The sequence below is a fragment of the Rhinatrema bivittatum genome, chromosome 2 (assembly GCF_901001135.1).
Source record: "Rhinatrema bivittatum chromosome 2, aRhiBiv1.1, whole genome shotgun sequence".
NCBI classification, from domain to species: Eukaryota; Metazoa; Chordata; class Amphibia; order Gymnophiona; family Rhinatrematidae; genus Rhinatrema; species Rhinatrema bivittatum.
Window position 1 is genome coordinate 642,933,827 of NC_042616.1, and position 27,512 is coordinate 642,961,338.

Here is a 27,512-nt window from a genome sequence, read left to right on the forward strand (position 1 = left end):
ATTCACTGGCCACAGCTGAGAAGTGCATAGAAGCCCTGGAGAGCACATTTGGCACTACTGAAAGTCAGTTCCACTTCAGACAGACCAGTCAAAGAGATGGGGAAAAAGTGTCTTGCTACTTGAGATGTCTGGAGGCTCTATTGCGGAGTGTAATCAGAAAAAAGGGGATAGCACCCGCTGAGAAAGATATGGCCATGTTGGAGCAGTGCAGGGTGCACCCCAGTCTGACCAGTGATACATTTGCAGCTATGGGAAAGGAAAAGAAAGCCTCTAGGCTTCCTGCAGTTGCTAAAAGTGATTAGAGATGAAGAGGAACAAGATGCAGCTAGCCAAATATTCTTGAAGGGCCAACTATCCTGGGAGTGGCCGGCCAAGACTTTAGTTAAACTTGCTGAGGTATCCTATCTGAAAGGATCAGTTAAACTCCAAGAGGAGTTCACCTCATTGAAAGCATATTATGCTCCTATTCATTCTCAACAACAAAGACTTCAGCTGGTTGCCCTTACGACTAGTGCTGACCAGGGCAAAAAATGGTCCCAATTTCTTGCTGACTTGCAGCAGGAGAAAGCAGCTTTGAATGAGGCCTTGGGGCTTGCTTTGGTACTCACATAGACTATGCTGCAAACACCACCCTCAAGAAGCCCTGGGAGAACCCTTGAGAATCCTACAGCTAGTTGATCTCATGAGCCACAGCCACTGTGGAAAGGGTTCTGTTACTGGCATGGCCATGATTGCCACAGGGATAAAGTCAGCAGAAACCCAGAAGATTTACAGATGATGGTACAGAAAATAACCCATTCCTCAATTCCTCCAGGAAACTTCAAAGGGGCCCGGTTAATGGAGCAGCTGAGGCCTCATGATGCTACCAGCTCCAGCATACATCCTATAGACCCTCATTCAGAGGCTTCCCACCTACGAAAAGGGCTGGTTGGGCCCAAGCATATAGTGACCGTGAAGGTGGACGGTCATCGTGCTTGCACAGTGGGTGACAAATTGCCATCATTTTTGACTAAACAACTTCTGCATGGGCTGTGACTACCTAGGGATATAGGTGGGGGGGTGTAAGAACGTAATTCAGAATGCACTAAAAAATCCCGAAGATTTTTACCATGGTGAAATGTGAATCGGAGGCTTTAAAGCCTTGACTTCTATTATTCAGCGTTATTGGTCCTTACTTTCTATGCATGAAATCTTCAATTGTCGACTCCAATTCACATTTCACCATGGTAAAAATCTTCGGGATTTTTTAGTGCATTCTGAATTACATTCTTAACCCTTCCCACCTATATCCATTGGTAGTCACAGCCCATGTGGAAGTTATTCAGTTTGTTCACACTCTCTTTCCCTTTCCTTCTTCACTCACCCAGTCTCCAATAAGTCTACCATCTACAGTTCACCTCCAATTGCTTATCATCTGGTGTTATTTATGTTGTTACGTGCTCCTGCCAGAAATTGTATGGTGTTAAGACAACACGTTTGATTAAGACTAGAATCATTGAACATCGATCCAGCATTAACATTCAATGGGAAAGGCACCCCTAGTGTCACATTGGGTGGCTGAATCACATAGTATCGCTGATTTAAAGTTCTTTGTTATTGATGTGTTGTCTCCTCCATGCCGGGGGGGGGGGGGGGGGCTAACTTTTCTGAAATGCTTATTCGTAAGGAGAAAAGATGGATCTTTAAACTTAATAGTCTCTCCCCACATGGCCTCAACAACGAGATCGAGTGATCCTTTTTTACTTAGTTTGGCTAATTTCAGTTTTCCTTCACGTCCAGTTTGCCCTGCCTTTGTCCTCATTTGATTGGTTGGCAGTTTTCGCACCAATTTTCACAGTGTTTAAAGAACTTTGTTGTCATTGTATCTGTGCACTCCCGGTCACCTTGAGTTGAAATTTATGCAGGTATGTGTATGCTTTGCTAGCTATATTTGTGATTAAGGTATCGCATCAATTTAATGCTCCACACTACTATTTATTCTTGTTTGTATTTTCATATTTAAAACCTTATGTTTGTGCCTCCCGATGCAGCCTTGCAGCGAAACATGGGATCCATGTCGAGGGACCTGCTGAAATATTATTATGTGTTTTACAAAAATATATGGAGAGGCCGTTCCAAGTAAAACCTTTATAATAGTACACTGAAATTATTGTGTGGACCCTTACCTTATTCTGCACTATCTTTACATTTTGGTGATTCAACAAGTGCAGACCCTGTTCTCCATTCTTTATTTATCAAAATGCAATTCTAAACATTTATCGTGAATTGCATTATGGCCATTTCGGGCATATTGCACAGCCTAACACCTGGAAAAAAAGTGTAGTTATTTCCAGTGTTAAAACTGTAATATTGCCTCTCATTTTACTAAATCCCGCCCAAACTCCTCCCTGATCCCACCCCCTTAAAAAATGTACATTCGCGCCTTGCCCAAGCAATATTATCACGTGTGTTATGGTGTTAACGCACGCGTTAATGCGTTATCGCGTGCGTTAACGCCATAACGCATTTTGATGAATGACCCGGTAAGTTTGGACCACTCCACTCTATGAAAACTATGGTGCTGCACCTCTAACTCCAACTATCCACTGCCTTCCGTCTATCTTGCTCTCCTCAACCTATCATCTGCCTTTGAACCAGTCAATCACACTTCTTTCTCTCATTGCTCTTGGATTCTGATACTCTCCTTGTCACAATTTCTTCTCTCCTCAGTTCTCTGTTGATGTTCTACAAGGCCCTGTCTTTGGATATTACTCTTTTCTACACTTTCACTGGGTACCCTTAATTTTTCCTTTGGGCAGTTCTTATCACTCATATGCTGATGATCCTCAGATCTCTCATCCCCTTCTTTAAATTCTCTTATCTGTCTTCCTTCCTCACTGCGGTATTGACATGGGTATACTCTCACTTTAAGTTAAAACCCTCCATTTGAAGCAGCATGAGCTCACTGTATGTTTTTTAATCCTTTCAAACATATTTCTACCACTGCCCTCTATATCTGTCCCACGCATATTTAAATTTTCTTACAATGCAGATGTCCACCACCTCCATTGTTAGGCTATTTATTTTACAAGACTCATACCTAATCCAGCATCCAGGCCCTCTCCCATGTTTTCTTACCAAGTTTTGTAATACACACAGCTACCAAAACTAGTTAGGTTGTTGTCCGCAACATCCAGCCACCCCCATGCTTGCTGATGTTACGGTTGTAGCCACGGCTGCTCTGTACAGGTTATCCCAACCTTCCTGAAAGCCTGATGCAGCTGTACTATCAGTCTCTGCCTATTGATCTTTATTCTGATTATAATTTCTGTTTATCATACCAAATGTTAATTGTTGAACTTGTTCTGTTGTTTTTGCAGGCTCTTTGCAAGCTAAGAACAGTACAAGTAAAATGTTTTACTTATTATGGCTCTCTCTCTAGCTCTCTCTCTCTCCCTCCCCTGCAAAAATAGGAATTATTGCGGGGTGCGATAAGCTTACCACACCACACAATACTACCGTATGTTATTGCATGGTGCGGTAATTTTAAAATTTCCATAAACACGCCACTTTTTCTTATCATGGGCGTTATCCATGCATTATTAATGCATTTTGATGAATCTAGGGATTAGTTAGCTGGATATGTAATCCTCCCTGAAACGCCCATTTCCTGCCTACTACCTATCCGGTTAACTATTTAGCTGGATATGAACTTATCTGGCTAAGTGGCGGCTGCAGAATGGGACTGTATATTCAGCCACACCATTTAGCCAGATAAATTGCTACTTACCCAGCTAATTAGCACTGAATATCGATTTCTAAAGTGCTAGATATATTCTCCTCCATTACCAGAAATGGACAAATTAATCCTGAACAAACACACCACCCATATCCAACTGCTCTTAGACTGGGGGGAGATCTCCTGATCACAAGCTAGGAGCTCAAAACACTATTTGACAAAATTACAAAGCACATATAGGCCATTGGGCTATTCAGAACTTTATTTTCTTAACTGATTTTCCACAGGAAGTCAGGATGGTTGAGTTTGAATGAAACAAAAATGTTTAGGTCTCTCCTGGATAAATGTGGAATGCTCTGACGCAGTCCAACTTGAAATGGATTGCGTTTCCACGTGGGCATGACAGAAGGAAAAACAACATTTGAAGGACTGATTGGCTAAGTGGGAATTTCAATATCTCCTTAGGAAAGAACTTTTGATACAAACCTAGCACTAAACTTGTCTATGTAAAGCTTGGTGTAAGGCAGATGATTCACTGACTTTCCAGGTCAAGTATTCGAGCTCACATGGATTTACTGACTCACTTTCACCAAAGCAAATTGTACCATTTAGGGATACTCCACATCTGCAGTTTTATAAGTGACACTACACTCCTTGTTCTGCCTGACATACTGTATGTACATATACAAGGATGTGTCACATTTAAAATGAAAACATTTGCTCTTTAATGAACGGGAACAGAATGGAATAGGATATCCAGATTTTCTTCAATAGTGACTTTCTGTTGGAGGATATCTGCTTCTACAACTCATCATGCTGGACATGTGCTGGGTTGCACTTACCTGTAGCCCAAGGTGGAAGTTCAATGTCTTCAACCACCTTTCCTCCTTGTCTTTTGCCAAGGTCTAACTTCAAAGTGTTCACCAGGAAGTCACAATCATGTCCATAAAACTCTGGAATCAACTAGAAAAGGAATGAAGTATGAGGAGTGAATGTTCAAAGGAGTTACACCCATAAAAGTAGCAAATATCGCAGCAATTTTCAAAAGCCCATTTACGCACGCAAACCCTAATTTTACGTGTGTAAATCCTTTTGAAAATTACCTCCTCGGTGAAGAAAGCCGTGATCCACAACAAGAGCAGACCTCATGCCCTCTGGCAGCACGTAAAACGATGAACCTCACAGGATGCATACCTCCTTAAAGTCAGTCACACCATCCAAACAGTTTTTCCAGGTTTCTGCAATACTAAACATTACATCTGGATTTAGCAAAAAGGTTAGAAAAACAGTTTTTCACTTGTTCAACACATTTTTCTCACAATTACACTACGGAAAGAGTAAATTAAGTGCTACATTTATTTGCTTTTCTCCCACAAATGTATTGTAGGAAAAAAAACCCCAAAACCTTTTAATAAAAATCAGTTTAATAGCTAAATCAGAATTCTTCAACCCTAGGAAGATCTGGATTTGATTTCTCAACCCCCTTATCCCACCCAGATCAACATTCACCCCTAAACACACACTTCTTTATTGTCAGATGTTAAACACAGTGATATTTAAACATTTTCTTGCAGAAAAGCAAGAACTTATACATAAAAATATATCACCATCATTTAACCTATGAGTTACCTTTCTGTCACACTTGTACAGAAGAGAGAGAGAATGCCTGGATACACGTCTAATGACTTGGGCTGATGACATGCTGCCATTTAATAGAAACCCAAAGGTTTCCTGGCACTCGTGGTCCTCTCAGAACCTTACTTTCAACATTAAACCCTGCCTCCCCCTTTCATGGACGGGCAGTGCCCTTAATTCTTAAAAATTAAACAAAAAACACACACACACTTGAATATACATTGATTTTTCTTAAAAATTTAAAAGGTGTAAAAGTGCAAGAAGTTTATAACACAAACCTGTTAAACATTCTATCCGCATGATCAAATTTGCCATTTTGAATACAGAGCATGTACTCAGGTGCTAAGGAAATAAGAGCAAAGAGGAACTCATGAGAGACATCCTTTCCCTGTGAAGTTCAATTCTTCCTTAGTGTCCTTCACAAGAAGAATTTTATGAGCGGGCTCAGAGGAAGAATGTCCAGTTTAAGCCTTAAAAGTGACTGTATTGTGATACAGATTATTCACCAGAAAAGCCCAAATCGAGTCATCAGGATTAGGGAATTCAGATCTTTTCTAGGTTACATAAGGACAAATTTGTTCCATAAATGAATTACATTATCCCACCATTACTAACCAAGTTAAAATGGAAATTTACCATACTCCTTATAATCAAGACAGATTACCTGTCAATGACAAATACTGTAGGTTTTCAAAATTATTTTAAGTATTTGTGATACCTGCACTTGATATAAAACAAATGGAGTGCAAAATGCTATGTTGTACAGTGATGTTTATCATTAATCAATGTATAATGTACTTTAGCCAGAGTATGCTTACTTTTTAGTTTTGTCAACAGATCGCGGTTGTGCCCTAAATATGCAGAGTTGCCAACAGCTTGTCATAGGTCACCAAGACACTGAATACTACTGTGATTTATGATATTTTTAACTATGGAATAAAGATGTACACACTATCACATGCTTTCCTCTGTTATACTCAAGTCTATCTTTGATATATTGGTGTGGGTTTTGATGGTACATCAAGGTGACACAGAAGACATTCACTTAAGAAGTCTACATCTCTCATGTTATTAGACATTGAGAGGTAGATTTTAAAAGGTATGTGCGGGCACCCATGTGTGCGCGCCAGGTAGCGCGCACACATTGATGGCCAATTTTATAACATGCATGCACCGGTGCACGCATGTTATAAAATCGGGGGTCGGCGCGCGCAAGGGGGTGTACATTAGTGCAACTTGCGCGTGTCTATGCCCGCAGCCTTCCCCCGTTCCCTCCCAGGCCGCTCCGATTTCGGAGCGGCCTGGGAGGGAACTTCCCAACCCCCTAATCTAACCTTCCTACCCCTTCCCCTAACCTTCCCGCCCCCAGCCCTATCCTAACCTCCCCCAACCTTTATCTTACCTTTTGCGCCTGCCTCCGGGCAGCCTGTTGGCACGCGATCCCCTGACTCAGCAATCAATGGCCCCGTCCCACCCCTTTTTCAAAGCCCTGGGACATATGTTCGTCCTAGGGTTTACGCGCGTGGCCGGGCCTTTTTAAAATAGCCCCGGCGTGCACATAGAGCTTTTAAAATCTGGGCCTATTTCTCATAGAAGGAAGGATAAAACTCAAATTAGGTCAAATATTATACAATAAAAGGGTCCTTTTTATGAAATCATTTTTATTTTGTTGAAGTCCTTTGTTCTTAGTTTTATTTTTTTTGTTATTGATATTCTGCTTTCAGGCACTTAACCCCTTCTTTCCCAAGATGTTTCCAGCCTACATTGCCAAAGGAAATAAATGGGAGTTTCTGCAATAAAACATTTAAGCAATAATCATGTATTCTTTCATTTATATGTGCTTATATAAACCATATATCATTTTTTCTATAACTAGTTCTCTTAATTGCTATAAAATTCTTGTGGATACCTACTCAAATCTGACCATAATCCCTCTAACTATAAATGTGTGAACTATGGCATTTTTCCATAATCCAAGGTCAAGAAGGAATATGCCACTGGAGAGGAAAGAACGGGCAGTCATCTCTGAACCGCTTATTTAGTGTAGTTTCAGAAAACATAACTTGTGACATGATGCTCAGCTGTGCATACAATTAGAAAGATTGCTCCCATCGCAGAAGAGACCCTCCCTTGCTGGTAGAAAAGGAGAGCTGAGGGGTTGAGGGTATATTTTCGTCAGTCCTTGGGCAGAAAAGAGAATTGGAGTTGCAGTGAGTCAGCTTTTGGACAAAGAAGGCATGAAGAGTGAAGAGAAAAAAATAAGCATGAGATGGGCACAGAAATTTATCAGGGATGGACAAATGAGACAACACTATAAATCAAGTAGGGTCTATGAGTAGGAGACTAGATGGACCAGGCAATTTTTTTTTTTTATCGGCTATCAATTTTTATACAATTTTCTATTGAAGTTCAGGTTTCTTTTTAACCATCAATTATGGCTTGATGAGCTAGATGCTGAGAAAGTGATTAGGGTAGATAAGTGAATGTGTCTGTAACATGGACTGAAGTTTTAACAAAGGCATTATTGTTCACAAGTTCCAAAACTTGCACAAATTCATAGGATGTGATGCTTTTTATTCAGTCAACCTAAACTAGCCAAGGATGTTCATGAGCTTGAGAGACCATTCTCCAGGATAAAAATCATTCCTGGTCAGTAAAATTGAATTGTGAGGCTCATGTTTTGTCCTGTCTATAGTGCAGTTTTAGGAGCTGTATTGCTTCTGGAGAAAATCCCCCCAGTATAGTCTTATTAGGTTCTGATGACTTTTAAAAAATAACCAACAAAAAAAAGATGTTGACTTTCAAAAGAATGGACTCATATGATCTCAAAAACTCATAGAAACATGACAGCAGAAAAAGAGTCTAGTCCAGGAGTGGGCAAAATAAGGCCCACGGGACAAATCCAGTCCTTTCTTACTTTTATTCCAGCCTGTGGAAGACATTTTAAAATGCATTAGATGTGGCCCACCGAGGTTTTTGCAGTCTGCCCAAATTCTCAAAGTCATCATTAAAAACCCAAAATGTAACCTTTTTGCTGATGCGCTGAAATGGGCCTTTGACGATGATGTCAGCGGGCGGGAAGACAGGCAGGACGTCTGTGTCGACCTGGTTGAGGAGAGACCCCATTTACCAGCGCTGGCAGGGTTCCCACCAGAGAGGAAATACTTAAGAGATGTGGCAGTGGTGCTGAAAATAAAGAGCGACACGGCAGTGGCGCTCGCCAGAGCCTAGGCTGGTGTGGTCGAAAAAAAAGAAAAAAGATGCCCAGGCTGAAGGAGAAGGGAGATGTGGCAGCAGCACCTGCCAGAGGAGAAGAAGAGAGACTGGGTGGTGGGCAGCTTCTTCAACCCAGGCTAGCAGGGCTGAAGAATGAGCCGAGGTACAACTGAGTGCTTGGGAATCTTCTTGTGTGCGTGCCTGTGAATGCATAGCTTGGGAGCCTGCTTGTATGTGCCTGTGAAAGAGAGAGCCTACAATCTCAGGGTGACAGGAAATGAAAAGTTTCCAGGTATGGAGAGAGGGGGAATTTTTTTTTAATACATATTAGTTTTAATTATTGGGTGTCTGATATGTCTGCTGTTTTGAAATATTTGATTGATTTTGGAGAAATCTTTAAAGTTTTTTTTTTATCCTTATTCTTCTTAATTATTTAGTGGTGTTATATTTGTCATCTGTTTTGAAATATGCTTTTTTATGGTTTTCTCACCATTATGATTGATTTATATTTCTTTACGAGTATTGGTGATACTTCTGTTTTTCATTTATTGGTTAAACCGGTTGGTCTGGATTTTAGTGGTCTCCAGTACAGTTTTTTGTCTGCACTTTACTATTTATACTTTATGGCCAGCATTTGTGACTGAGGTGAGGTGGTCTGCTAGCTGGGAAAATGCCTTGTACCTGTTGGGTTGAAGGCTTTTTTGTTTTTAGTAGCAGCTGGGGATACAGATTGAAGGGGCTCCTTAGGTGCTAAAGATGATGGTGCTTAAGCCTGCTGGATATTGAAATGACTGGAGTAAGTGATGGAGATTTGATTATTGTGTTGAGGACCCTCCCATGCCCAACCCTGCCCTGCCACGCCCCAATCTCCAGCCCTCATTGCACTCGATAACTTGTAATGTGGCCCCAGCACAGAAAGGTTTGCCCACCCCTAATCTAATCTCTCCATCCGCACCAACAACTCAGTTTTACAATTCCTATCACTCCCTCAGAAATCCTGTTTTTATCCCATGTTTTCTTGAATTCAAATACTGTTCTTGTCTCCACCATCTCCACAGGGAGGCTGTTTCATGCATCCACTACTCTATCTGAAAAGAAATATTTCATTAGATTACTCTTGAGTCTATCCCTTTCACCCTCATTCCATGATTCCTTGTTTTCGAGACTCCTTACCTTCGAAAGACTTATTTGAATGTCTCTATCATATCTCCACAATCCCAACTTTCTTCTATGGTATACATGTTTAGAGCTTAACATTTGTCCCATATGCTTTAGAACAAAGACCAGTGACTATTTTAGTAGCTACTAGTGATGAGCAAAGCCTGAACTTTTCAGTTCGGGCTTCGTTTTCAGCCCGCTGCAGGAAATATCATATTTCCCGCGGTTCGGGCCTTTGAAATTTGGGAAAAATTCATTCAGGTTTCGGGGTCCCGGAACCAAAACTAATGCACATCCCTAGTAGCTAAAGACTCCAACCGGTTTAAATCCTTTTGAAGGTGAGGTCTCCAGAACTATGTACAGTATTTCAAATAAGGTCTCCCCAGCGACTCATATAGGGGCAATATCACTTTCTTTTTTTCTGCCAATTATTCCTCTCCCTATGTAACCAAGCATCTTTTTGGATTTGGCATTGCCTTATCCACCTGTTTGACAATCATCAATACGAGCACTCCCAGATCTCGCTCTTCTTTTGTGCTTAGAATAATTTCACTCTCTATATTCTACCTCTTCCTTGGATTTTTGCATTTTTTTATCATTAAATCTTAGCTGCCAGACCCTAGATTATTCCTCAAGCTTCACCAGATCCCTTCTCATGGTTTCCACATCTTCCTGGCTGCCTACCCTGTTGCAGATTTTAGAAACATTGGCAAAAAGGTAAACCTTTCCCCAATAATCTTTCTGCAATGTCCCTCATGAAAAAGTTGAAAAGACCTGGTCTAAGGACTGATCCGTGCAGCACCCTCACTAGTAATGTTCCTCTCCTCAGAGATAACTCAATTTATCATTATCCTTTGTCACCTCCCATATAACCAGTTTCTAATCCAGTAAGTCACTTTAGGACCCATACCAAGGGTGTTCAATGTATTTATGTTGCCCATAAGGAACAGTGTCAAAGGCCTTACTAACATATACTACATCTAGCACTCTCCCCTGTTCCAACATTCTGGTCACCCAATCAAAGAACCCGATCAGATTCATCTGACAAGTTCTCCTTCTGGTACAGCTATGCAGCTATGGATCCTGTAATCTACTGGATTCCAGAAACTGCACTATCCTCTTAGTAGCAATTCCATTAATTTGCTCACCACAGAAGTCAGACTAACTGGCCTATAGTTCCCAGCCTCCTCCTTACTTTCACTTTTGTGAATAAGAACCACATCCGCCAGTCTCCAGTCCTCCAGAACTACTCCAGACTCTAAAGATGATTTAAAAAGGCCAGCCAATGGAGCTGCCAGAGCTTCTCTAAATTCCCTCAATACCCTTGGATATATCCCATCCATTTTGATGTACCTCATCATCTTTGCTGGTCCTTTAAGAGGAATTTTCAAACATATTTTGCAGGTACTTTTTACTTGTGGACATCTCAACAGCTTTCAGAAAGAAAGTGCACGCATGCTTTGCTTTGAAATTTGCTGAGGGGATTCTTGCACTTGCTTTTTGAGCAGGTACTTTTTTCAATGAACAATATAAGCATGAAGAGACGAAAATATAACAAGTGTCCATCAGTCTCCTCACCTAGCCAGAAACACACTCTCGGGATCACCTCTGCTTAATATGGCTTATAACATGTGGATTTTTAACTGCTTTAAGGGAAGGCAATTTTTTGACAGTTGATTAATGTGAGTAAAACAATTTGTATAAGATCACTTTAAAAAATTGCCCTCTTAAAAAGGTTTCACAATCTGGCAAGACACCAACTCTCTTTTTATAGGGACTTTTTCATTTCCCCACTGTGTCCTCTTCTTGATTTCATGCTGTATCCTGCTGCATGTGTAATATGGTGTGTGCAGTCTCGATGACTATTAATTAATATTTTGTACAATAATCCAATATGGCCATCAACCTTAAATACAAGATTACATTTTTGTCAGCTTTTGCAATATATGTGATTTGCTGCCCTTGTCACAAATATGTTGCCACATGCCTGTTAAAAATCTGAATAATAGAATATCATTCATGTTTGAATTCACATTGGGTTACTGCCCCTTTAGTTTCATATTGTGATGAATATGGACATATTTTTGACAATTTGTGGTTCTGTGCTATTGACGAGATTCATATGGATTGAAGAGGTAGTGATCCTGCAGGAATTTTACTATGTTTAGAACAATGATGGATCTATAAGTTACACATTTAGACACCATACAGACTTAATTTTGAACTAGAGTTGCAAGCTTTTTTATAAAAATGATAAGAGGCAGGTGGCATCTTATAGGCTAACTAATTTATTGAGGCATGGGCTTTGGAAGACAGAGCTCACTTCCTCAGATGCAAACTTTTTTATAAATACAAATTAGTTGATGTTTATTAATGTCCCTTTAATTATCTAGAATATCCATGTCATCAATACATTTTGAACATCATAGTTTTAAACTCAGAGTGTATATGAAAAAAGTTCCTTTGTAGGATACAGTTTGGAAAAAGCTATAAGGCATTGTGGTATCTGACAGAGAACATTGATTACAGATAAGCTGGTCTTTGCATATTCTCCTCTGATGAAGTTTCATGAAAAACAATGCCTAATGTCAGGTTTTGGGAATAAACTTTATATAGGCAGATAAAATATTTAACAATAATAGAATTGCACAAGGTGGATAACTGATTAGATCAAATGGTCCACTAAAAGAGGACACACAGACTCTGGCTTGCTGACACCTTGTTATAAATACTATGACAATTTAAAGGTGAATTTTAAAAGCCTGGTGTGTGCTAAAACCGGGAGATATGCGTATAAGTCGGGATGGCATGCGCTGAGCGGATTTTAGAAGCCACCCAAGGACGCACTAAGCAGACAAGTAAAAAGTTTCCAAAAAGGGGTGGTGCATGGGTATAGGCGTGTCAGAGCCTGGCCAAGAAATGTGTATGTAAATATTTATGTGTCCTTGCCTGCACCGGGGTCCCCTGCCATGTAAATTTACTTCTACGATGGAATGTGTGTAAGTAGTAAAACAAAAAGATATAGGCAAGGCAGTGGGGTTTTAAGGGTTGGGGGCTAACACGAGGGAATGGAGGCTATTAAATTAAGGGGATTTGCAAGATCTATCCCTAAACTGGGCGAACTAGGAATGAACTGAGAAAACAGCAAATGGCACTGGAGCGCATCCATTTAAAATTGTGTGCACAAGTACGCGTGTCCAGGCTATTTTATAAAAGGCATGCATATATGCACTTATATTATAAAATGGCTGCGTTCCTGTATGCGGGCCGACGAACGTGTGCACATATGCAGCCATGCGCCGGTATTAAAGTTACAGTCATAACTTTTTGACACTGCTGTCTATACTAGAGGGCCGCTTTGTAAATATTAAATGGGCTCCTTTTTGTGTGGCGTGTACTGTGTTGGAACATTTGTATGCACTTTTTTCTGATCTGAAAGCTGCATAAGTCTTACCAACTCGGACGAGATAGAACAGAACGTAGCCTGGAGAGGAGTAATGACTCCCATACATAAACTTTGGCTCTGGCATTTCCCGAAAGCGTATCTGAAACATATTTAAAACAAAACATTCCTGCTATTAAAGTAATACTTGAACATATCAAATGTTGTTGCTGTATCCCTACACAAGAAGGGATATACCTACAACTCCTAGATTACTCTTTCAAAAATAGAAAAAGATTGAAGAGCACTAAAGGGAATCATTTTCAGACTACCTGCATTTGCACAGAGACCGTTTGTACTTTTTACCTGCGGATGTTGTATCCAATCTCAAAGCGAAAATACATGCATATATTTTTTTGCATTGAAACTTGCTGTGGGCACACGGCATGCATAATGACCTGCATCTGTATCTGGGCAGAATTTTGCTGGCATAGTTCATGCAAAGAATTGAAAATGCCATCTATGTACAAATTATTCCTCCCTTGATATAAACATGGACTCTGGAAATGCCTCCTCTCAATGTGGCAAAATTTATATGCGTGTTGTTCCTCAGCATGTAAAATTCTGTAAGGGAGGGCATTTTTCATACCATCAATGTAGATTCAATGCTTTTTTACCTGAATGCATTGCTTTAAAAATTGTCCTTCAAGGTACCAATTTTTTTTTTTTTTTTTTTTTTTTTTTTAACATCATGCATAAAAATTCAATAAATATGCACATCACTAATACCAATTTTCAAAACGGACTTATGTGCATAAGTCTGCTTTGAAACTTATCCCACCATATTGATCCACACCAGTTAAACCTGCTAAAACATTTACACAAATATTTTGTGAAAATTTTCACACTTGGGGTAAATTTTCAAATCTTTACGTGTGTGGCTGGGCTTACATGTGCCGGGCCAATTTTCAAAGGCCCAGCCATGCATGTAAATCCCCGGGACGCGTGTAAGTCCAGGGGCCTCGGGAAAGGGGCAGGGAGGGGGCGTGGCTAGAGGTGCCCGGCAGGGTGCCAGTGTGTGCAACTTGCTCCTGCCCCGAAGCAGCAGCGAATGGTAAGACAAGGATTTGGGGGTGGGTGGCTTAGGATAGGGTTAGGGGGTGGGAAGGTTACGGGAAGGGGTAGGAAGGTTAATATAGGGGGTAGGGAAGTTCCCTCCCAGGCCGCTCCTAAATTGAATCATCCTGGGAGGGAACTGCAGAAGGCTGCGGGCGTCGGCGCGCGCAGGTTGCACAAATGTGCACCCCCTTGCACACGCTGACCCCCGATTTTATAACATGCACGCACCGGCATGCATATGTTATAAAATTGCGTGTCCATGTGTGCGCGCCGGGTAGCGTGCACACATGGAAGCGCGCACACAAGTTTTTAAAATCTACCCCATTCTTTTTAAAATACAAAAGAATGTAACTAATTTGGAACAGCTCCCCAATGCCACTCGTTCTGGGTAAACATATGGATATACATTTACCCACATAACAGGTAGGCAATTTTGTAATACATAATTTCAGTGCATAAACCACTACTTTATCTGCAGAAGACCCTTTGAAAATTACCTTCCCTCTCACAAAGCACATTTAAAAAGTGCAGTGTGTATCTAGCAGCATTTATTACATACATATCTTAAATATTTTTAAAAATTAAAGAATCTAAAAGTTTTAGAGAAAACAGATTTGGCCACTTTAATTCATTCATTAGTTATAATGAGGCTAGAGGACTGTAGCTCATTTTTGATTGGTTTACCTAAAAAGCAACTGTCTCACTTGCAAAAGGATAAGAATGCTGCCGCCCCTTTGCTGCTTGGCTTATACATGAGAGACCATATAAATTCAGCCTTACAGGCTCTTCATTGACTTCCAGTTCCATTCTGGAGCAAATTCAAGATTTTATCTTTGATTTTTTAAAATGCTGAATTACATGGCACATCAATATTTGAAATCCTAAGTATGACACCATGAGTGACACCTTCATGTACTCCCCCTGCTGCCGAAGACTAACAAGCACCAATAACAGGGTGTCTCCTGTGTTGCCCCTAATTTGTGAATTTTTTAGCCTGCTCCACTAGAGAATCCATGACCATTGTACTTTCAGGAGGTCAGCAAAATGCGCTGTTTTTATTTTATATTTATAGTGGCCAATTTTCAAAGGGCTTAGGCTTCCAACTTTTGAAATTAGGCACCTATATAAGCCTATTTGAATATTTACTACGGGTCAGTCTTCCTAGATTTAGACACCTAGTTTCACTAGGCGTTCAAATTTAGGTGCCTAAAAAGTGGGTGGCTACAGAAGTGGAGGTAGGGCAAGGGAAAAAGGTTTGGTGCTTAGCACTGATTTTCAGAACTAGGCACCTAACTTAGGAAACAAAATCTAGGAAAATGAATAGCAGACCTAAATTTAGCTCCCTAAGTTTTAGGTACCTAAATTTATATGAATTTTCAGCTGAAAATAGGCACTAATGTTCTTAAACAGCAGATCAGACTGAGTTATCTGTGCTCTGTCAAAGTGGATGTTTAAACTACATTGGGATCAGCATGTTAAGGCTCAGCATAGTGGGTGCTGGACAGAAAGATTTGTTTGGATATAGACCCTGAAGTTTTACATATGATTATTTGTGAATTTCTTTCGATGTTTTTAGATTGATGCATTGTTTAACTACTGTGTATGGGATTAGGTTATTAATTTAATTTGTTGAATGTAGTGTAAGTTGCTATGAGTAGTTTTTGACAAAGCAACTAAAGTAAGTTTTCTTACTGTAAACAGTGTTCTCTGTAGATAGCAGGATGAATTACCTATAACATGTGGGTGATGCCATTGAGCAGCACTTTTCTCTATGCTTGTAGAGCTTTTGCTCTTCCGATTTTTGTGGGAATTCCCAGGCAGGTGCTGCCTCATGAGTCCCCAGTCAATTTTAAAGCTAATTTTAGCTAGGTAGTTGACTCTCCAGGGAAGTTAGTGGGTATCTAGCATAGCTAATTCATCCTGCTGTCTATGGAGTACACTGTTTATGGTAAACAAACTTGCAAGCAGAGCTGAATTATCCATAACATGTGGGGAATCCTAAGCCGAGGTTTGCAGCAGAGCATTTACTAAATAAGCAATCCAGACCCCATGTGGAGAGCAGACTCAGTTAATAGGCTACACAAAACTGTTTCTCCAAATTTACTGTCAGTCTTTGAGTGATTGTCCAGACAGTAATGGGACATAAAGGTGTGTACTGACAACCAAGTTACAGCTTTGCAGATTTCTTTAAGAAGAACAGCTCACAGATGAGCCTCTAATGTAGCATAGCTCTAACTCAATAAGCTTTGATGGTGTCAATAATTTGTAGGCCTGCTAGCACATAGCAGTGTACTATACAGTTTGCTATCCAGGTAGACGATGTACATTTGGCTACTGCTATGCCTAGTCTTTTGGGATCTTAAGAGATGAATAGGTGCAAGGCCTGACGATGAGGCTGAGTTCTTCTTTTATAGTAAGCCAAAGGTCTTTTACAGTCCAAGGTAGGAAAGGCTTTTTCATCTTTATGAGTGTGTGGCCTTGGAAAGTATATAGGTAACCTGATGGCTTGATTAATATGGAAAGATGATACTATTTTTGGTAAATACTTTGGTTGAGTGTAGAGCACCACCCTATTGTGGAAGAATTGCATATAGGAGGGATAATGAATGAAAGCCTGAAGCTCATCGACTCTTCTGCTGATATGAATGCTATAAGGAATATTATTTTCCACGTTAGAAATTTGAGAGAAGCCTACTCCAGTGGTTCAAATGGCAGCTTGAACAATTTTGCCAGAACCACATTTAATTCTCAGGGAATAGGTGGTTTTAAAACTGGAGGTTTAGTATGACATAAACCTTTCATGGATACTAACGGATATTGACTTAACCATAATTTGGGTATGGTAAGCTGCAATTGCACTGAGATGAACTCTCTCCAATGAGGTACAAAGACCTGAAGAAGAAAGAGAGAGCAGAAAGTTCAATAATTCTTTGGGTTTGCATATGAATGGATCCAAGGAATTTCATTGATACCATGTGGAGAAGTGTTTCCATTTAAATCCTTAGGTTCTTCTTGTTGTCAACCTCCTTGGGTATGGACAATTCAGAAATTACTGAGTACTCAACATCCAAGCCATCGAGTTGAAGGAGGGAAGGTTCAGAGAATACAGACATCCTCTTCTTGAGTTAATATGGATGAATCTGATCCAAGAGGGATCAGAGGGCTGCTGGATAGCTGTATTAGTTATGTGAACCAGATTATTTCACTGTTCTGGCCATCAGAGGAATTGGTGAAAAAGTAACAAATGGACTGGATGGTATACACCCCAAGGTTCTGAAGGAACTAAAAAATGAAATTTCAGACCTATTAGTAAAAATTTGTAACCTATCATTAACATCATCCATTGTACCTGAAGACTGGAGGATAGCTAATGTAACCCCAATATTTAAAAAGGGCTCCAGGGGCGATCCAGGAAACTACAGACCAGTTAGCCTGACTTCAGTGTCAGGAAAAATAGTGGAAAGTGTTCTAAACATCAAAATCACAGAACATATAGAAAGACATGGTTTAATGGAACAAAGTCAGCATTGCTTTACCCAAGGCAAGTCTTGCCTCACAAATCTGCATCACTTTTTTGAAGGAGTTAATAAACATGTGGATAAAGGTGAACCAGTAGATGTAGTATACTTGGATTTTCAGAAGGAGTTTGACAAAGTTCCTCATGAGAGGCTTCTAGGAAAAGTACAAAGTCATGGGATAGGTGGCGATGTCCTTTCGTGGATTACAAACTGGCTAAAAGACAGGAAACAGAGAGTAGGATTAAATGGACAATTTTCTCAGTGGAACGGAGTAGGCAATGGAGTCTCCCCAGGAATCTGAATTGGGACCCTTACTTTTCAATATATTTATAAATGATCTGGAAAGAAATACGACAAGTGAGGTAATCAAATTTGCAGATGATACAAAATTGTTCAGAGTAGTTAAATCACAAGCAGATTGTGATAAATTGCAGGAAGATCTTGTGAGACTGGAAAATTGGGCATCGAAATGGCAGTTGAAATTTAATGTGGATAAGTGCAAGGTAATGCATATAGGGAAAAATCACCCATGCTATTGTTACACAATGTTAGGTTCCATATTAGGTGATACCACTCAAGAAAGAGATCTAGGCATCATAATGGATAACACATTGAAACTGTCAGATCAGTGTGCTGCAGCAGTCAAAAAAGCAAACAGAATGTTGGGAATTATTAGAAAGGGAATGGTGAATAAAATGGAAAATATCATAATGCCTCTGTATCGCTCCATGGTGAGACTGCACCTTGAATACTGTGTACAATTCTGGTCGCCGCATCTCAAAAAAGATATAATTGTGGTGGAGAAGGTACAGAGAAGGGCGACCAAAATGATAAGGGGAATGGAACAGCTCCCCTATGAGGAAAGACTAAAGAGGTTAGGGCTTTTCAGCTTGGAGAAGAGATGGCTGAGGGGGGTTATGATAGAGGTGTTTAAAATCATGAATGGGTAGATGTGAATCAGTTATTTACTCTTTCAGATAATAGAAAGACTAGGGCGCACTCCATGAAGTTAACATGTGGCACATTTAAAACTAATCAGAGAAAGTTCTTTTTCACTCAACGCACAATTAAACTCTGGAATTTGTTGCCTGAGGATGTGGTTAGTGCAGTTAGTATAGCTGTTTTTAAAAAAGGATTGGATAAGTTCTTGGAGGAGAAGTCCATTACCTGCTATCAATTAAATTGACTTAGAAAATAGCCACTGCTATTACTAGCAACAGTAACATGGAATAGACTTAGTTTTGGGGTACTTGCCAGATTCTTATGGCCTGGATTGGCCACTGTTAGAAACAGGATGCTGGGCTTGTTGGACCCTTGGTCTGACCCAGTATGGCATGTCTTATGTTCTTAACATAGTAATGACGGCAGAAAAAGACCAAAATGGTCCATCTAGTCTGCCCTGCAAGCTTCCCAAGGTAGTAACTGCCGCTCCGTGCAGTTACCTCCATTTTTCTCTTAAGGGTAGTAAACTGCTGCTCCATGCTGGTTTAGCTTTTTTATTTATTCCCATCCTCTAGCCTTTAGGGATCTACAGTGTTTATCCCATGCCCCTTTGAAATCCTTCACAGTTTTAGTCTTCACCACTTCCTCCAGAAGGGCATTCCAGGCATCCACCACCCTCTCAGTGAAGAAATATTTCCTGACATTGGTTCTAAGTCTTCCTCCCTGGAGTTTCAAATCATGACCCCTAGTTCTACTAAATTGTTTCCAATGGAAAAGGTTTGTTGACGACCATGAATCATTAAAACCTTTCAAGTATCTGAAGGCCTGTATCATATCACCTCCTCTCCTCCAGGGTATACATATTCAGGTTCCTCAACCTCTCCTCATAAGTCATTCGATAGAGACCACCCACCATTTTGGTCACCATTCTCTGAACTGCCTTCATCCTGTCTCTATCTCTTTTCAGATACGGTCTCCAGAACTGAATACAGTACTCCAGGTGAGGCCTCACCAAGGACCTGTACAAGGGGATTATCACTTCCCTTTTCTTACTAGATATTCCTCTCTTGATGTAGCCCAGCATTCTTCTGGCTTTGGCTATCGCTGTGTCACACTGTTTCATCGACTTCAGGTCGTTAGACACTATCACCCCAAGGTCTCTCTCCTGCTCTGTGCACATCAGCCCTTCACCCCCCAACGCATATAGGGGTAGATTTTAAAAGGTGCGCGCAAGAGTAGATTTGTTCACGCAACCCGGCGCGAACAAATCTACTCCTGATTTGCGCGCACTGCCACACACATGTTATAAAATACAGGGTCGGTGCTCGCAAGGCTGCGCAAAATTGGTAGCCTGTGCGCGCTGAGCCGCGCAGCCATCCTCCATTCCCTCCGAGGCTGCTCCGAAATCGGAGCGGCTTCGGAGGGAACTTTCCTTTTGGCCCCCCACCTACCCCTCCCTTCCCCTATCTAACCCACCCCCCAGCCCTAACTAATTCCCCCCTACCTTTATTTTACAAGTTACGCCTGCCTGAGGCAGGCGTAACTTGCGTGCAGCAGCCGGCTGCTGGCACGCCATGTTCTGGTCCAGGGGCTGGTCCGGAGGCCGCGGCCACGCCCCCGGAACACCCCTTGGCCGGAACCATGCCCATGGCCCCGCCCCGGAACGCCCCCGCCGTGACATGCCCCCGACACGCCCCCCATGAAAACCCTGGGACTTACGCGCGTCCCGGGGCTTGTGCGTGCTGCCAAGCCTATGCAAGATAGGCTCGGCATGCGCAGGGGGTGGAAGGGGTAGTTTTTCGGGGGTTAACACGCGTATCTTATGCTGGTAATCCTTTGAAAATCTGCCCCATAGTTGTTTTGGATTACCACACCCCAGATGCATGATTCTGCATTTCTTGGCATTGAATGCCAGCTGCCATATGTTCGACCACTCTTCCAGCTTCCTTAAATCCCGTCTCATTCTCCATACTCCTTCCGGCGTGTCCACTCTGTTGTAGATCTTAGTGTCATCCGCAAATAGACAAACTTTACTTTCTAACCCTTCCTCAATGTCGCTCACAAAGATGGTGAACAGAACTGGTCCTAACACCGATCCTTGTGGCACTCCACTTAACACCATTATCTCTTCAGAGTAGGCTCCATTTACCATCACCCGTTGTCTTCTATCCGTCAACCAGTTTGTAATCCACGCCAACACTTTGGAGCTGACTCCCAAGCTTCTCATTTTGTTGATGAGTCTTCTGTGTGGGACCGTATCAAAAGCTTTACTTTTGTTTGCACCAGGCGCAAACAAAAGTACGCTGGATTTTATAAGATACGCACGTAGCCGCGCATATCTTCTAAAATCCTGGATCGGCGCACGCAAGGCTGCCGATTTTGGGCAGCCAGCGCGCGCCGAGCTGCGCAGCTTGTCACCGTTCCCTCCAAGGCCGCTTCGAAATCGGAGCGGCCTCGGAGGGAACTTTCTTTCGCCCTCCCCTCACCTTCCCCTCCCTTCCCCTACCTAACCCACCCCCCCGGCCCTATCTAAACCCCCCCTACCTTTATCCACGGATTTACGCCTCCTGGAGGGAGACGTAAATCCACGCGCGCCAGCGGGCTGCTGGCGCGCCGAGACTCGACCCGGGGGCAGTTCCGGAGGGTGCGGTCACGCCCCCGAAACGCCCCGGGCCGAAACCATGCCCCCGGTCCCGCCCCGAAACGCCGCATCATCGGGTCCCGCCCCCTCGACACGCCCCCTTCCAAAAACCCCGGGACCTACACGCATCCCGGGGCTCTGCGCGCGCCGGCGGCCTATGGAAAATAGGCGCGCCGGCGCGCAAGGCCCTGCTCGCGTAAATCCGGCCGGGTTTACGCGAGCAGGGCTTTTAAAATCCACCCGATTGAGCGCTCTTCCCTGATCCAGTTCTCTAGTCACCCCATCAAAGAAATCAATTAGATTTGTCTGACAGGATCTTCCCCTGGTGAATCCATGCTGCTTCTGATTGAGCAACCCACCGGATTGTAGATAGTTCACTATCCTTTCTTTCAGCAGAGTCTCCATTAATTTTCCCACCACCAAGGTGATGCTAACGGGCCTGTAGTTTCTAGCTTCTTCTCTGCTCCCACTCTTGTGAAGCAGGACCACCACTTCTCTTCTCCAGTCACTAGGCACTACACTCTTTTCCAAAGATCTGTTGAACCGGTCACACAGTGGACCCGTCAGCACATCTCTGAGTTTCCTCAGTATTCTGGGGTGAACCTCCAGGCCCCATGGCTTTGTCCACTTTCAGTTTTCTTAGCTCTTCCCATACATTCTCTTCCGTAAATGGAGTTTTGTCTACTCCACCCCCTTCTACAGTCTTGATAACAAGTGACTGTCCTTCTCCAGGGTCTTCTTTTGTGAACACTGAACAGAAGTATTTGTTTAATATTTCTGCTAATTCATCATCTCTCTCCACCCACTGTTCCTTATCCCCTTTCAATTTCACTATACCACCATGTACCTTTCTCTTTTCTCTGATATATCTGAAAAATGTTTTGTCACCTCGCTTTATCTCCTTGGCAATTCTTTCCTCTGCCTGACTTTTTGCTTTTTTGATTACTTTTTTCATCTCCCTCAGTTTCACCAGATAATCCTCCCTGTGTTCCACTTTTTGGGATTATTTATATTTCTTAAAAGCTGCTTTTTTTTTGCTATTATTAAATCAGCCACCTCTTTGTGAACCAGATTGGATTATTTCTCTTACTTTAGTTTACTTTTCTAACATACAAATTTGTTGCTTTAGTAATTGCTCCTTTTAGTTTGGCCCACTATTTTTCGACTTCTCCCATTTTCGCCCAGTCTTCAAGTTCTGCCTCCAGATATTTCCCCATTTTGACAAAGTCTATTTTTTTGAAGTTCAAAACTCAGGTCTTTGTAACACTTCTCTGGATCCTATTTGCAATATCAAACCATACTGTTTGATGATCACTGGTGCTGAGGTGGGCACCCACCCGGACATTATTTAATTAATTTTTTTATCTTTATATACCGACATTCGATCTGAGATATCACATCAGTTTACATTCAGGTACTGCAGGTATTTCTCTATCCCCAGAGGCTTACAATCTAAGTTTTGTACCTAAGGCAATGGAGGGTAAAGTGACTTACCCAAGGTCACAAGGAGCAACAGCAGGACTCAAACGCTTGTCTCCTGGTTCCTAGCCCACTGCTCTAACCACTAGGCTATTCCTCCTAGTGGTTAGAGACATTATCCCAGTTAGTGAGCACTAGGTCAAGTAAAACTCCCTCCCTCGTGGGTTCCATTATCATTTGTTTGAACAGAGCCCCTTGCAGGGCATCCACTATCTCTCTACTTCTGTTAGATTCTGCAGAAGGGATTCTCAAGTCCACAGCTGGCAGATTAAAATCACCAATCAACACTTCCCCCTTGTTTCCCACCTTTATAATGTCTTTGATCAGATCTCTGTCTAGTTCTTCCGTTTGAGTCGGAGGCCTGTACACCACTCCAGGAAAAATGGATGTACCGTCATCTTTTTTTTTTTTAGGATGGCCCATAATGCCTCTTCTCTACTCCACTTTCCATACAGTTCAGTTGCTTGGATATTATTTTTGACATAAAGTGCTACTCCTACCCCTTTTTTGTCCTTTCTGTCATTCCTTAACAAGTTATAGCCCGATATGGCCGTATCCCAGTCATGAGAATCCATGAACCATGTCTCCGTGACAGCAACAACGTCCAAGTCTGGCTCCACCATTAAGGCCTGCAGGTCTGGGATTTTATTGCCCAAACTGCGAGCATTTGTAGTCATAGCTTTCCAATTTTTCTCCCTTGCTATGCTGCATTTCCTAAGAACCTTTTCTGTTTTTTTTGTGCTGATTGTTTATGCTATTTTCCCTTTGCTTGACTGTCACAGGTCTTTTTCTGCCAGAACCTACTGTTATCTGACTGATTCTGGGTTTTTTTGTAATCCTGGATGTCTGATAACTCTGTGGGAGTGGGGGTGGGGGTTGAGGTACAGGTTGCTGTAAACATGGGAAAGGTGGGTGCCTGATTGTTACATGCCTAGTTCTACCTGAGCCCACTGTAAATTATTTTTTTCTGGGATTCCGTAACCGCTGTGGGAGATGGGTGACAGATGGATGTTTCAAGTGTTCATGAGATTCACATTCCAGTCAAGCAGAAAAGCATCCTGAGCAGATCTGAGTTTGCTGGGAAGAATGGAGCAAAATCCAGTTTTCTGTTTTGTTCCCATGCAAAGAGATTGAATGCTGGAAGACTCCATAAACTGAATAGTCTGTTAGCTGTTGATTATTGCAGAGACTGTTTGTGTGGATGAAAAACTTTGCTGAGGCGATATGCTGATGTGTTGAAGATCCCTGAAAGCTAGTTTACTTGCAGGTCAACTTGATATTTGTATGCCCATTCCCATATCTTTATTACTTATTGGCAAAGAGTCTATGAGCCCACCTGCTTGTTCACATAGAACATGGCTATTTGGTTATCAGTTTGAATGAGGAGGCTCTTTCCTTGGAGGAGACAAGTGAAAGCTGTTAGAGCATATCTGATCACTCACAGTTCTAGGAGGTTGATTTGAAATTGTTTCTCTATGAATAACCATGTTCCTCGAGTTCAAAGAACCACATGTGGGTCCCAAACTTTTGTGGAGGCATCTGTCACAGTTATTTGGTGAGAAAGTAGATGAAGTGATACGCTTCCTGGATAATGGAATCTAGTCACTAGTATAGTTTCTGCTTCATGTCAATTCGTTCATAGTTTGCGATCATTCACTCAATATGTTAGAAATTACTTTATTAACACAAGCAAATTTGGCAACTTCCTGTAGGTGGATCTTTAACTTGCTGGGTCCTTTTTATGGAATGAACTACTTGAATTTATTAGATTAGAGCATGACTGACTGTTTTCATAAATCACTTAAAGCTCACATCTTTAAGCAGACATTTTGAAATGGATCAGGATCTTGGTCTTGTTTTGCATGTTTCTGAGTTACTTATTACTCATACAGTATTTTAAGTTTATGTATTTTGTTGTGTTAATTTTTGTTTTATATGTACAAAGTTGTAAACTTGTTTTTGATGTATACTTGTATTTTATTATGTATGTGCTTTTGTTATCCGCTGAGACCCGTGGCTCAGCAGAATACAAGTTTTTAAAATAAATACTGTATATAAATGTGTTGTGGACTGTTCACTTTGGATGATAGTGGTTCAGTTAGTTGGTTCCATTAGGACTGCAGGAGTCATACATGAAGGCGGGATAGTGAAACTACATGAATTGCCAATGTCATGTGGCCCAGAACGACCAACAGCCAAGTACTTCCTTGGCTGTTGAGTGATCTGTGTTCAACAGTCTGTACACAAGGGTCTCGAGAGTGTTTGTTTGATCCGAGGGAAGGAAAGCTCTCTCTTGCTAAGAATCTATCCATGCTCCAATGAATTTGATTTCCAGGGAGGGAAGTAGAGTTGATTTCTTGAAATTCCTAGAAAACCTAATTTGTAGAAGTTGAGTTGACTTTTGCATGGAGGCTAGTACACCTTCCTGGGAAGGTGCCCCCACAAGCAAGACACCCAGGTAAGGGAAGGCTTGGATGCCCTGTCACTGCAGATACACTGCTACTACAGTAAAGCACTTTATTTATCTTTTATTTTAAAAAGGTGTAGGCTGTGTTATCAGTTTATTACTCTGAACATAAGTAACCAATGAGTTCTAGATAACTAAATAAAATTGCCTACTGCAAACCATAAATGCCAATCATTAAACAAACTGAAATGCCTGTCTAAATATGTGTGCTTTTAAATACTTTTTAACTGTTTTGCTACAAGCCTGTTTAAGCAAAGTAACGAGAAGCTGGTTCCATAATATTGGTCCTATCTATTTAGCAGGATAAATCCCGCTAAGTGGCAGTCACTGAATAAAGCCAGATATTCAGTAGCTGCCACTTAACTGGAAAAGTCCCTATTTATCTAGCTATGTAGTGCCCAAAGGGGCAGGTGAAGCATATCCCCTTCTGCATGTCAGAATACAGCTGCATTGGAAGCACTGCTGCACTATGCACTAATGATGGAGCAGCCTGTTCTGATGATCTAAATATCAAAGATGTCAAGGTTCAGTGCATTTTGTGCTTCAGGGCTAGATATGTCAAATGTTCTGAATGCATCGACAGTGCCAATGCACAATGCATCGACAGTACAGATATTCAGTGTTTTTCCGCCCCAACTATACTGGCAGCTCTGCCAAGTGGCGCTGCCAAGTGGCGCTTCTTTTTTATGACTTTTTGCGTTTACTCGACCCCCAAAGACTCAGCTTGCTTCACCAAAGGGGGAGATGTCTTGGAACCTGCTCAATTCCCTTCCTGGGGAGGCAGACAAGACTGCACTTTGGGAAGAGGATCAACTGCAGTTTCTGAGAGACTTACACAGTTCCTCCATTTTAAAGACCCTCGACTTCTGGGAATGTGGGGACTTCTAGCCACAATGGTAACAGCTGGCCTGGTTGTAGCTTGGTCCAAGGCAGAGATAACAAATATCGGGCCGGATTTTAAAAGCCCTGCGTGCGTAAATCCGGCCGGATTTACGCGCGCAGGGCACTCGCATGGCGCCGGCCCGGGGGCGTGGTCGAGGCCTCTGGACCAGCCCCCGGGTCGGGTGATGGCGTGCCAGCAGCCTGCTGGCGCGCACAGATTTACACCTGCTTTCGGCAGGTGTAAATCTGTCAACAAAGGTAGGGGGGTTTAGATATGGCCGGGGGGGGGGGGGTCGGTTAGGTAGGGAAGGGAGGGGAAGGTGAGGGGAGGTGGAAGGAAAGTTCCCTTCGAGGCGTACTTTTGTTCGCGCCTGGTGCGCGAACAAAAGTACGCGCTTGCGTAAATTTATAAAATCTACACCATCATGTATGTTGGTAGTGGACATTTTTCTACCGTATATACAGTTTTTAAAGACCATCACTATATGCTTTTTCCTGCTGGACATCCTGAAGTTAAGTCTTTTTTTTTTTTTATTTGACATAGCACTAAAAAGTGCTGTCTGGGGCAGTGAGGCAACTTTGAAGAAAAAGATATTAAAAATTTTAGAGGAAATTGAAGAAAGAATACAGAGAGATAGGATACACATCCATGCCGGTACTTGGTTGAAAAAAAGACTGAGGAGGTTCCTGAGGCAACACCTGTGTGGGAATTCAACAGAGCAAAAGCTCTAAGAGTTCAGAGAAAAGGGTCCATTCAGACTGCCAGATGACATCACCCTCAAGTCATGGCTAAATCATTCCTGCTTGACAGATTTATATTGAATAAATACATAAAGACAAATAATGTCATGCAAACAACAAGATTCCCTTTAGACAGCGGTTAAAATTGACTAGAAAGGGATGGAAAATGCTAGTGAGAATAGAAAAGTATTGAAAGGCTGGCAAAAAATAAGTTAACAAGCAAGAGAACTGTGGAATAAACTTCCAGTATATACATAATAAATAGAATATTTATTGTTACAACGTTTGCTGGATCAAATGAACTATAGTGCTTTTCATTTTCTACCCAACATTATTTGATGGAAGCATGACAGCAAAGCCCCGTTCTTCAGTGCAATCACACAAGGGTTCATTTAAGACACATGAACTTTCTAGGGCAGTGGTACAGAACTCTAGACCTCAAACTTTCTACTTTACAGGATAACTAAAATATGCATACCAACAGAGTTCTTACACGTATATGTATTCAGATCTGTATCATGAATATTAATAATAATAATAATTATGTATTTCCTGAAAACCAGACCTTCTTGCAGTCCTTAAAGACCAGAGATGTGCAACCTTGATGGCAGGCT

The 27,512-nt window shown here is 41.8% G+C and overlaps 1 protein-coding gene across 1 annotated transcript in view; it reads right to left on the reverse strand.

Annotated features, from left to right (window-relative positions):
- The window catches only part of NSMAF (neutral sphingomyelinase activation associated factor), a 267,295-nt gene that overhangs the window by 97,110 nt on the left and 142,673 nt on the right, over nt 1-27,512 (reverse strand). Inside the window, exons 15-18 of the mRNA XM_029591349.1 lie at nt 13,182-13,272; nt 5,632-5,695; nt 4,913-4,964; nt 4,561-4,681 (exon numbers count right to left, since the gene is read on the reverse strand). Coding sequence (XP_029447209.1) covers nt 4,561-4,681; nt 4,913-4,964; nt 5,632-5,695; nt 13,182-13,272 — 328 coding nt within the window. The remainder of the gene's footprint in view (nt 1-4,560; nt 4,682-4,912; nt 4,965-5,631; nt 5,696-13,181; nt 13,273-27,512) is intronic.